Here is a 12,009-nt window from a genome sequence, read left to right as displayed (position 1 = left end):
ATCTGTATCTCCTTGCTTCCAATATCTGCATCCTATATCTTCTTACTTCTTTTCTATTTAGAGAAGACCTTTCAATATTTCTCTTAGGATAGGTTTAGTATTGCTGTATTCTTTTAGTTTTCGTTTGTCTGAGAAATTCTTTATTTCTCCTTATATTTTACATGATAACCTTGCTGAGTAGAGTGTCCTGGATTGCTGGGGTTTTTGTTTGTTTTGTCTTTTTAGGAGCACATGCACAGCATATGGAAGTTCCCAGGCTAGGGGTCAGATCAGAGCTGTAGGCGCCAGCCTACACCACAGCCATAGCAACACCAGATCCTTTAACTCACTGAGTGAGTCCAGGGATTGAACCTGTGTCCTCATGGATCCTAGTCAGGTTCGTCACCACTGAGCTACTACAGGAACTCCTGCATTGCTGGTGTTTTGATATTGAGCTGCATGAGCTATTTATATATTTTGGAGATTAATCCCTTGTTGGTTGCTTGTTTGCAAGGATTTTCTGCCATTCTGTGGGTTGTCTTTTCATTTTTTAATAAAATGGTTTCCTTTGGAGTTCCCATCATGGCTCAGTGGTTAATGAATCCGACTAGGAACCATGAGGTTGAAGGTTCGATCCCTGGCCTCGCTCAGTGGGTTAAGGATCCGGCGTTGCCGTGAGCTGTGGCGTAGGTCGCAGATGTGGCTCAGATCTGGTGTTGCTGTGGCTGTGGTGTAGGGTGGCGGCTACAGCTCCGATTCGACCCCTAGCCTGGGAACCTCCATATGCCGTGGGAGCTGCCCTAGAAAGGGCAAAAAGACAAAAAAAAAAAAAAAATTCCTTTGCTGTGTGGAAGCTTTTAATTGTAATTGGGTCCCATTTGTTTATCTTTGTTTTTATTCTCATTACTCTAGGAGTGGATCAAAAAAGATAGTGTTGTGATTTATGTCAGAGTGTTCCACCTGTTTTTTCCTTTAGGAGTTTTATAGTACCTGGACTTAAATTTAATGCACTTTGAGTTTATTTTCATGTATGGTGTTCGAGAATGTTCTAATTTCATTTTTTTTGCATGTAGCTGTCCAGTTTTCCCAGCAGTATTTAATGAAGAGACTTTTTTCCGTTGTATATTCTTGCCTCCTTTGTCATAGATTAGTTTCCATAGGTGCCTGGGTTTATTTCTTGCCCTTCTTTCCTGTTCCTTTGAGATATTCCTATTTCTGTGCCAGTACCATAGTGTTTTTATTGCTGTAGCTTTGTAGTGTAGTCTGAGGTCTAGAAGCCTCATTCCTCCAGTTCTGTTTTACTTTTGCAAGATTGCTTTGGCTATTTGAGGTCTTTTGCATTACCATACAAATTTAAAAAATGTTTCCAGTTCTGTGAAGAGTGCTCTTGGTAATTTGATAGGGATTGCATTGAATCTGTGGATTGCCATGAGTGGTACAGTCATTTTGACTGTGTTGATTCTTCCAGTCCAAGAGCATGGTATATCGTTCCATCTGTTCGTGTCATCTTTGATTTCTTTCATCAGCATCATGCAGTTTTTAGAGTACAGATCTTCTGCCTCTTGAGGTAGGCTTATTCCTAAGCATTTTATTCTTTTTCATGCAATGGTAAATGGAATTGTTTCCTTAATTTCTCTCTCTGATCTCTTGTTGTTAGTGTATAGGAATTCAAGAGACGAATTAAAACTGTAGCTGTTTGCAGATGACTTGATACTATACATAGAAAATCCCAAAGACGCTACCAGAAAACTCTTAGAGCTCATTAATGAATTTGGTAAAGTTTCAGGATACAAAATGAATAGCTACACAGTTTTTTTGTTTTGTTTTGTTTTTGTTTGTTCGTTTTTTGTCTTTTTGCTATTTCTTGGGCTGCTCCCACGGCATATGGAGGTTCCCAAGCTAGGGGTCGTATCAGAGCTGTAGCCACCGGCCTACGCCAGAGCCACAGCAACGCGGGATCCGAGCCGCATCTGCAACCTACACCACAGCTCACGACAATGCTGGATCATTAACCCACTGAGCAAGGGCAGGGACCGAACCCCAACCTCATGGTTCCTAGTCAGATTTGTTAACCACTGCGCCATGTCGGGAACTCCAATAGCTACACAGTTTTAAAATGAGGGAAAGACATGCCCTGCTAGGCAGACCTTGGCCACCAACAAAACCTACATCCACACCCATGTCCCCAAAAAGTCAGTCCCTCCCTGTGACTGGCTGTGTAATTCATGGGCCCAGCACAAAATGAGTGTGTATGACCCTTGGTTCAAATATTAAGAATTTCAAGAATGTTCCCATTGCAGCTCAGCAGGTTACCATCCCAACTAGTATCCTTGAGGACACAGGTTCGATCCCTGGCCTCACTTGGTGGGTTAAGGATCCAGCATTGCCGTGAGCTATGGTGTGGGTCAAAGTCATGGCTTGGATCCCACATTCCTGTGGCTGTGGTGTGGGCCAGCAGCTGCAGCTTCGATTGGACCCTAGCCTGGGAACCTCCATATGCTGCATGAGAAGCCCTAAAAAAAGAAAAAAAAAAAAAGAATTTGCAGGTGGTGACTGCAAGGGTCTGGGGCCTGCGCATCTGCTGCTCTGTTTTCCTCAACAACCAGCTGACGTGCCTCCCTCACGTGCTTGTGTAGGGAAGACAGACCTGGGTGTGGGATCGTGTCACAGACATGGGCCGTCCTGGTGTTGGATGGACAGAGGTGGGCACAGAGGTGGCACTGAGTGGGGTGCCCGAGTTAAAGGATGAAGGTTCATGATTCTGTGGATGAGGCGGCGAGGGGCCCAGCCTCAGACTCGGGCTCTGATCTTTGACCTTTTCGTGGCCTTGAGGTTCTCTGTTCTGAAACAGTGACCCCTGCATGTGCATGCGGTACCAGGCACCATTACAGATGCCAGCATGTGGTCGGAAGAGAGCCTATAGGGTTCCCGCTTCCATAGTGCTCACAGTGGGGCAGCTTCAGCCTCAGGGAGTCTGGAAAGTTTAGTAAGATTTAGGTATACAGTGTTTAGCCCAGGGTCTGCGGGAGGCCAGCGAGCTCGGACCACGAGGCCCCAGGGGTTACGATTGGCGGTGACTTGGAAGTTGTGGCAGAAGCTCAATGCTGTTGCCCACAATTGGGGCCAAAACCCAGCATCATGGATTCAGAACAGAGCCTCCTGTGTAGTCTCTGAAGCAGCTCTGTTTGGCCTCTGTGGCTCCATTGCCCCCAGATGCCACAGCCATGAGCGATCTGTGCCACTTACTCTGCTTGGTCTGCCAGCCTGGCTTCAGGGATCTCCTCTGAGCCAGCCCTGTGCCTGGAGGCTGGGCTGGCCCTGGCCCCTGGGAGCTCCCACCTGCTCAGGGACTCCAGAGCCCCCTGAAGCTTGGGGAAGAGGGGCTGGCGCTCTGTGATGGCCCTGGGTGCTCGGAGGTCATTGCGATGCTCCTGGAAGCCTCCCTAGCAGAGGTGGCCTCTGTCTCCAGCACCTCTTCCCGCTTTGCTGTTACAGACCCTGTGGTTTGACCTTCAGCAGCATCTCTTGGATGAAGAAGGCACCAATATGGTGAGGACCTCGGGGCCCCACCCCTGCCCGAGCCAGGACGCAAGGTGCAGGTGGCTCGATGTCCCTGACAACTCCCCCCACCCCCGGACCACCACCTGCAGCCCCCACACTTGGCCACCCCACCCCCAGGCATGCTCTTCGAGGCTCCAGGGCTGTGACCAGTTTGGCCTGGCGCAGCAGGGTCAGCAAGACAGTGATGTCAAAACACTGATCGAATCAGAAACAATTTCTGGGTCACTCCTTTTGCGCTGTCTCGGACCCAGTGCCTTGCAGGCAGCTCCCAATCTCTCTAGAACCCCCTGAAACCCCCTTGCCTGTTTTCCAGCATTGATGGGACTGCTTCCTGCATTTGGCTTAATCTTAATTTTACTCATTTTTCGCCAGTTTTCATGTGTAAGAAAAGTGTGTGTGCAGTGGGGGTGGGTTTTACTTTGACCAAATTGCCCTGTCCTGCTGGGGGCGGGGGGGGGGGGCGGGGCTGGGTCCCGGCCTGGGGGCTGGGTGGGGGAGGGCCGGCTGACTCGCCCCGTGTCCCCACAGCATCTGCAGCTCGTCCGGCAGGAGATGGCCGTGTGTCCCGAGCAGCTGGGGGAGTTCCTGGGCTCCTTGCGTCAATACTTGCGGGGCACCTCCGGAGCCAGGCACTGCTTCCAGTGAGTAAGCCGAGGGTGGGGTACTGGGGGCCAGGGGACCAGCCACACTCCAGACCCCAGAGAAGTGCCTAGCAGGGTGGCTGCAGGAGCTGGGTGGTGACAGGCGCTGGCTTCAAGTCTTAGCTCAGGCTCTTCCTTGCTGTGCAAACGTGGCGAGTGCCATCCTCTCCCTGACCTCAACTTACTCATCTGTAAAGTGGGACCGTTCACAGGACCCACTCCCTGGGGTGGCTGGAGGCATCCATGAGGTCAGGACCGTGGAGGCAGGTAGCCAGTGCCGCCCCAGTGCCTGCTCCATATTAGCTGCTACAGCTGCTGTGCGGCTGCCCTCAGGGGCCTCAACCTCTGCTGCCCGTGGCTTCAGAGCCAGAGGCTGGCAGCTCTCCTCCGTGCTGGGGGTGGTCCCAGAGGAGCGAGAGCCCCATCTCCCATCTGTACCCCCCCAACCCCCCTTCAGTGCCCAGCAGACAGTAGCTGTAGACTCCGGGCCTCGGGGGCAGAGCCTAGGGAAGAGGGGGCTCAGGGGAGGGACTGCACCTGCACCGAGGCCTGAGTGAGGAGCAGCCCCTCCCCCAGAACCAGAGGCAGGTGACTAGCCAGCAGCCGGTGTGGCATGACAGAGCGAGGGTGGGAGAGGGCCAGGGCGGTGACAGGCCCCTCTCGTGTCCACCCAAAGCCTCTGCCTGGTCCAGGTACCAGGGACCACGTGGGAGAGGATGAGGCAGGAGGGGACCCTTTGGCCCTTGTGTGAAGAAGGGGTGAGGACAAGCGTGCTGCTGGGCAGCCAGGGAGAGAGGCACTGCCAGCCCCCGGAGGGGCACTTGGCCTTGGCCCGCCCTGGGCAGAGCTGGGATCTGTTTTGGAGCGAGGCTGACCAGACTTGGCCGTGGCTGAGATGGGGCCGGTGTAGGAGGAGGAGGCGTGTGGAATCCGAGATTCTTTAGCTTCAGAAACTTGATCGAGGCTCGGGCCGCGTGCTGAGCTGGGAAGTCGGGGAAGGTCAGGGCTGGGGGCGGGGATGTCACACGAGCCACATTCAACTCCAGATGCCCGTGGAGGTGCTGACTTGCAGGTGGGGAGATCTTGTGCATGGTGGGCGCAAGAGAGGTCACCCAGAGTCCCAGGAGCTGTGTGGTCACCACGGGAGAAAACGTGGAAGGAGAGGGGGCTGAGGGGGGACAAGAGGAGGCAGCAGACCTCGGAGTTTCCCATCTGTTTGTTGAATGACTGTGTGTCCTCCCTGCACCCTGAGCTTTGCTGTGTCTCCCCACCTGCCCAGAGGCCTCTTCCCCCCCGCCCCCACTGAAAAGCAATCCGTGCCTTGGCCAAGAGCATGCAGTCAGCATAATTGCTGCCCTCGCCCTGCTGCAGTAAGCAGGCTCAGATGAACCACGCTGCTTGGTGACCTCTGTCAACCAAGGGGCAGGCCCGTAACGGGGGTGTGCCTTTTGGAAGGGCCGTGGGGGTGGGGGGCCCTGCATGCCCAGCCCCCCTTCTCTCAGCCTCACGGGTGATGATAGGCTGGAACGCAATGAGCTACTGACACGATGCGGCCTTGTTTCCATGCTCTGTCCTGCACGGCAGAACCTGGAACTGCCTGTAGAGACACGGCAGCCACCCCCCCAGGGCAGGACATCCCCTTGGAGGGGAGGCTTGGGGCTCTGAGCTGCTGAGCACAGGAAAGAGGACGGGGACCCAGAACACGGTGAGAGGCCAGATGGGGTGTCTTTAAAGGATGAGACTCTGGAGGCATGGCCTCCACTTCTCCAGGGGGCCACCGCCTTGGAGGCTCCTTCCCCTGGGCAGGGGGGCCTCCAGCCAGGGTCTATCCGTCCTGTTTTCAAAGAGGCGGATGGTCTGCGGTTCATACAGGTAAGCCACTGGTCCCCTGGGATTGGAACCACGTCTGATGCTCCTACTTTTAAGGATTAAATTAGGGATTACGTACATTCCCGTCGTGGCTCAGCAGAAACAAATCTGACCAGAATTCATGAGGATGCAGGTTCAATCGCTGGCCTCGCTCAGTGGGTTAAGGATCCAGCATTGCTATGGGCTGTGGTGTAGGTCACAGACACAGCTTGGATCTGGTGTGGCATTGGCATAGGTGGGTGGCTCTAGCTCCGATTAGACCCCTAGCCTGGGAACCTCCATATGCCCCAGGTGCGGCCTTAAAAAAAAAAAAAAAAAAAATTAGGGATGATGAAGGAGAAACGTGGCAGGTGGGAGATACTTTTATTTTTTTGAGTAGACTTTTATTGAAGATTCAGGGAGTAACACCAAAACTAAAACAAAATTGAGCCTATTTCTTTTAAAACCTCTCAACCAACCTCCGCTGGGAAATTTCTCACTTGCAACATCCCCGCCCCCTTCCTCTGCTTCTTAACATTTTTTGTCTTTTGTCTTTTTAGGGCCGCATCCACGGCATGTGGAGGTTCCCAGACCAGGGGTCTAATCGGAGCTGTAGCCACTGGCCTACACCACAGCACAGCCACGCGGGATCCGAGCCGTGCTGCGACCTACACCTCAGCTCACGGCAGCACCAGATCCTTAACCCACCCAGCGAGGCCAGGGATGGAACCCACAACCTCATGGTCCCTAGTCGGATTCGTTTTTTTGCTGCGCCACGACAGGAACTCCTCTAGCTAAGTTTAACTCCCTCCCTCATTCCCCTTCTCATTAAGGGCAGGAGTCAAAAGCTTTTGTTTTTAAAGGGAGGGAATTGAAAAGCCTTTGTAAACGGGGTTACATTGTAATTCATTCAGCCCCCTGAGGCCGGGGACCCTGCAGAGGGGCCAGGCCTCCTTCCAGGTGGGGGAGCTGCATTCAGCTGGTCAGACTCCTGGGCCCGTCCCGGAGGCTTTGGGTGTTTCTGATCAGGAAGGTCACATGTTCCGAAGTAGCCTCGGGGTGGGGACAAGTTGCTTCTGTCCTGGACCACTCCTGCCACTGTGGCTTCTACCAACCTTGTGTTTCCAGGGTCTCAGAGCCCCCCAGGGACTGGCTCTGGGGACGCCCCGTCTGGTGCAGAGGGGAGGGGCCTGAACGAGCAGGCAGGTGGCAGCCCGGTCCCTTCACTGATGCGGGTCTCTCGTCTCCTTGCAGCGTCACGGCCGTGAGGCTGGCAGACGGCATCACCTTCGTGGTCTACGAGTTCTGGGAGACGGAGGAGGAGTGGAAGAGGTGAGCCTGGCCGCGCCCGGGGCCGACGAGGCTTCGGGGGCGGGTTCGGTGGGACACGGGGAAGGGGCGTACCTGCACCGGCTTCCAGGTCCTTTCTGAGTCCCAGCGGGTGCTTGGGGGGGGGGGGGCTGGTGATCAGAGTTGGGGTTCCAGCTGCGCCCACCACTCAGGATGCTGGCCCTCCGTGCAGCTGGGGGTGGCCTTTCTTAAGGGGGTGTGGCCCCTCATGGCCCTCGGAGGCTGGGCTCTGAATCGGGGTACCCGACCAGCCATGGCAGCTGAGGCCCAAGTTGTTCTTATTTTGAAACTGCCCACGGAGCAAATCCTGCAAGTAAGTTCTTCCATTTAAGGTCGGTCGTGGGGAGGTGAGCACCAGGCTGTCCTCCCCGTGCCCCCAGCAGTCAGCCCTGGGGTCTCCTGCCAGGTGTCTAAGCCCCCAGCCCCGGCAGAGCCAGGGTCAGAAGGGGCCCCCGGCGGCTCACCAGCGGCTCCCCCCTGTTGCAGGCACCTGCAGAGCCCCGTGTGCAAGGCCTTCCGCCACGTCAAGGTGGACACGCTGAGCCAGCCCGAGGTGCTCTCCCGGATCGCGGTGCCAGGTAGGGGACGGGGAAGCCTGGCCTCAGGGAATGGGGACGCCCCAGGCCCAGCAGAAATGGCGGGCCGAGGCCCAGGCCTGCCAGACTCCTATTTTGTCCTTTAGCTGCTGGCGCTGGAGCCCCATCTGAGTTCCCCAGGGGGTGAAAGGGTGGTGGGGCAGGGAGGCCAGGCCTCAGGCATGACCAAAGGCTGGGGGGCGGTCCCAGCAGGTGGTGGACCTGTCATAGGCCCAGAAAGCTCCCCAGGTCCCAGGCAGGCCCTGCGGTGGGGTCCCCACCCTCATTCCTTCCACGGGCAGGAGACTTGCCCCTGGGACCACAGGCAAGCATCCTCACGCCCTCCAGGGACCCTGTGCCTTGCTTTGTGCACCACCGTCCCCAGGGCGCTCTCTGCAGAGCTGGCACGGGCTAAGGGAGGGGCAGGACACGGAGAAGGGGCTGCTGTCCCATAGCCTCAGTACCCCCTCTCCTGTCCCCTCCCAGCCGCCTGGTGCACCCTGGGCCGCGACTGAGGCCCCATGGACGAGCCTGCCACCCGCCCGGCTCCCTCTGACGAAGGACGACCACTCTTTTCTAGCATCTTTGGTATCCGAGCTCTTTTCCATATACTCCAAATACCAGTGTCTCTCCTGCTGTCAGAAGTGAAGGAGGGCCCCCCTAGCTCCCCCCCCCCTTGGTGGCAGAGCACCGTCTGAGCTGCTGGGGCCCTGCTGGAGCCAGAGCGCAGTGGGGATGGGGGGCTTCCTGGAGGCAGCCCCTGCCTCCCCCATCGCATGACCAGCCCCCATGTCCCCGGCCGGCCTGGCCTCAGCAGGACTCCCCCTCTTTCCCCCTCCTGGTTGCCACTCTACCTGGTAGGAGCCGAGACCCTGTAGTGCCCGCCCTAGGCCCGGGCCGAGCCCGCAGGCGGCCGTAGATCCCGCGTAGCCAGTGCCCTGTGAGGCAAGCAGCCCGGGACAGAACCAAATAAAATCCCGCTGGGGACCGCTGCGTGTTTGTCTCCCGGTTTCTAGTTGATGACAATAAGCTTGGGCAGCGTGCTGTGGCCAGGATGCATGGGGGCCCCGACGAGCCCCGTCACCCCAGATTTCTGAGCTGTAAAGTGATAACTATGAGGTACGTATTTCAACAAATGCCAGGTTTAGGGGGTCCTTAAGACCCTCCCCTGGTTCAGTAAGACTTCGTTTAGCAAAGCGTCTGTCCTCGTGGTTACAGATCATGTCAGCAACCGGACAGACGGAAATCAGGGGAGGGTCCAGGAGAGGCCAGGCTGAGGGTGGTCCCCTCCCTGTGACGGGTGCAGGCGCCACCTGATTCTCCCAGCACTGGTGTGTGACAGGGAGGTGACTGCCCGCCACCAAGGGCACCAGAGCCGCAGTGATCTGTTCCCACTGGGGTGGGTCCTGACTCACCTTAGCCTACAGCCCTTCTGGAGGCGGAGCTGCTGCCCAGTGGCCCCGGGGTAAACCGAGCCACTCAATCAGGCTGTGCCAAGGTCCTTGAGGTCACCACCCCCTAGGAGCCAAACACAAAGGCTTCAGCACGAAAGGGGACCAAGGCCCAGGCTTCAACAGGACTGCAGTCCAATTCCAGGTCCTCTGTCGCTCTAACTTCCTCGCTCCTATTTCTCTGTCTGGGGGAGCAGGAGAGACAATACTCAGAAGTCTCAGGGGACAGGAAGGAGAGGGCGGCTGGGGGAGCGGAGGGGACAAGGGCCTCCACGCTCAGGGCCGGACCAGGCGGGCAGCTCTCCAGCTCCTGCTCTGAACATGCAGCCCCAGCTGGGAGCTGGGGTCATTCCTGAGGCCACCACCTCCGGGGGAGGCTCTGTCACACTGTCCTGTCCAGCTGCCTGGAGCCCTGAAGGCCCTGCTTGCTGTGGCAGGTCCCTGCTCCCGCCTTGGGCCCCACCCCCTGCTCTCAGGGTTTGAGGCAGCCGCTCACACAAAAAACTCACACAAAACCAAGAAGCCAGGGGGGCTTGCTGAAAGCAGAAATGCAGAATGAAGTCCCAGCTCTGCCCCCGAGCAGTCCCTGCAGCCAGCCTCTCAGAGCCTACTGTGGAGATGAGGAGCTGCCTGGCTCAGGCCACTGCAGGGGGTCCTGAGGCTGGGACCATCCGAGCAGCTCAGCTCCTTGAAAACTCTTTGGTGGAGGCGCAGCTGCGGAATTGGAACTGGGGTGTCGGGCCTCCCGCCTGCCCGAGCTCTCCCCATCATGTGGAACTGTGCCGACGGCAGCCCACGAGCACTTAGAGCTCCCCCATTCTGAGTGGGTGGAAAAGGATCTGAAGAGAAGTTTTTCAACCCAAAAAGGTGTGAGCCTCCACTACATATACTCCAGTGCCAGGCAGAGCATCAGGCACTGGGTGGGTGCCATGTTTCCACCGCAATCCTATGACAGGCAGGGGGGGAAACCGAGACCCAGAGAGGGCAAGCAACTCACCGGAGGTCACACAGCAAGCAAGCGGCACTGCTTCTCTCCAAACCCAGAGCAGATGTCTGCCTCCAGTCCTGTGCTCCAACCACTTCCCCCCACAGTGTAGACATGTGGGGAGCAACAGCCCCATGTTCATGCATTAGGATACCCCCTCGGGCTCTGAAAGCGGTTAAAGATGGAATTACCCTAGGACACAGCAGTTCCACTCCTGGGTGTATATACAATGCCCAAGAGAACAGACGCATTTAAGCAGGTACTTGTGCAAATATGTTCAGAGCAGCTTATTCGCAATAACCAAAGGGCAGAAACACCACCCATGCCCCCCTGTGGATGAATGGGCAGAATGGGGCCTATCTGTGTGGTGGAATATTATTCAGCCATAAAAGAGGAATGAAGTACTGAGCAGGCCCTGACATGGGTGACCCTTAAACATTATTCTGAGTGGAAGAAGCCAGGCACTCCCAGGAAATGGCCAGAGGAGTCAAATCTATAGAAATGCAAACCCATCAGTGGCTGCCAGGACTAGGGGGCGGGAGCAGGGAGGGGTTTGGGAACCAGACGGAGGTGGTGGTGACCCCACCTTGTGAGTGGACTCAGTGCCACTGCACTGCACACTTGTAAATGGTGAATTTAGGGTTACATGAATTTCAGTTTTTAAAACTTAGCTCAACTCACCTGTCCAAACTGATGTTCGCCTGGGTTCCTGCTCAGGTCCAGTTCAAAACGCAAATCCTCCCCAGGGGGCATGGGGTCACCATCCTGCGTGGGACATGGGCAGTTCCTTAGGTGCTGGGGCAATCGCGCCCTGGGCCCTGTCCCTGTGCAGTCGCGTGGGGGCCTGGGGCCAATGGAAAAGCACCTGCCCAGGTCACAGGAGTGCCCTGCAGCCCCCCACCCACCCCGAACAGGAGAACAAGCCGCTGAGAACAGCTTTTGCCCCATTCACAGCTTCCCCTTGAGACATCAGGGCTCTACTCTCAAGCACAGGGGTCACCGTGGACTGGGATCCAGTGACAGGCTCGGCCCACCCTTCCTGCTGTCCTGGGAGGGAGGGGCTGCCCTAACTTCGGGTGAGCGAACAAAGAGGATGGAAAGCCGAGGCCAGAAGGGAGGGAAGGGGCAGGCTGCTGCCCTAGGTCCGTGGAAGGACACCGAGGCTAAGAATAGCACGCGGAGGTTTTCACTGTGTCAGCACCTTGAGGACAAGGGCCTTTCACGGCCAAGGTCACAGAGCAGGGAAGGAGCTGGCAGCCGGCTCAGGTGTTCAGACCCGGGGCTCGTGCTCGGAGCCCAGTGATACCACCTAGATCCCGTGCACGCGCCGCTGGAGCCCTTCCTCCCCCGCGGACCGACCGCTGTCCCAAACTCCGGGGGTGGGGGCGGGGGCTTAGTGCTGGGGCAGGAGGTGGGGGGCGTTCCTACCTGCCTTCCCGAGCTCAGACGTCAGGGGGCGCTAGCATCGCCCTTGACCGCGGTCCGTCCTTGGCCCTCAGTGTTTGATGTGAGCTCGGTCGGAGTGGGGGCACGCCTGGGCCTGTCAGAAATGGAGATGGAAAGCCATGTCCCCCGCCCTCATCTCCTCTCAGCACCCGAGTCAGGTCCTTCCCAACCCC

General features: G+C 56.8%; 2 protein-coding genes across 8 annotated transcripts in view; one reads left to right on the top strand and one right to left on the bottom strand.

Annotated features, from left to right (window-relative positions):
• NECAB2 (N-terminal EF-hand calcium binding protein 2) overlaps positions 1 to 8,949 on the top strand; it is a 43,593-nt gene extending 34,644 nt beyond the window's left edge. For all 3 annotated transcript variants that reach the window (XM_084959457.1, XM_021093738.2, XM_084959458.1), the window contains 5 exons: positions 3,475 to 3,528; positions 4,069 to 4,181; positions 7,284 to 7,361; positions 7,866 to 7,957; positions 8,441 to 8,949. In XM_084959457.1, coding sequence (XP_084815583.1) covers positions 3,475 to 3,528; positions 4,069 to 4,181; positions 7,284 to 7,361; positions 7,866 to 7,957; positions 8,441 to 8,469 — 366 coding nt within the window. In that variant the 3' untranslated portion in view covers positions 8,470 to 8,949. The remainder of the gene's footprint in view (positions 1 to 3,474; positions 3,529 to 4,068; positions 4,182 to 7,283; positions 7,362 to 7,865; positions 7,958 to 8,440) is intronic.
• Positions 6,412 to 12,009, bottom strand: part of SLC38A8 (solute carrier family 38 member 8) — a 37,204-nt gene continuing 31,606 nt past the window's right edge. For 4 of the 5 annotated variants that reach the window (XM_021093736.2, XM_084959454.1, XM_084959452.1 and 1 more), the window contains 6 exons: positions 11,819 to 11,930; positions 11,072 to 11,155; positions 10,403 to 10,555; positions 9,370 to 9,472; positions 7,434 to 7,686; positions 6,412 to 7,334 (listed from right to left, as the gene is read on the bottom strand). The gene's annotated coding sequence lies outside the window, so the exon portion shown is untranslated. The remainder of the gene's footprint in view (positions 7,335 to 7,433; positions 7,687 to 9,369; positions 9,473 to 10,402; positions 10,556 to 11,071; positions 11,156 to 11,818; positions 11,931 to 12,009) is intronic. The other variant, XM_084959455.1, reaches the window with a different exon arrangement.

The sequence above is a fragment of the Sus scrofa genome, chromosome 6, assembly GCF_054392235.1.
Source record: "Sus scrofa isolate SSC_HxYL_T2T_F1_AM1 chromosome 6, Sscrofa_HxYL_maternal_Yorkshire_Landrace_v2.0, whole genome shotgun sequence".
NCBI lineage: Eukaryota > Metazoa > Chordata > Mammalia > Artiodactyla > Suidae > Sus > Sus scrofa.
Note: the sequence above shows the minus strand (reverse complement) of the source record. Positions and strands in the feature narration are given on the sequence as shown.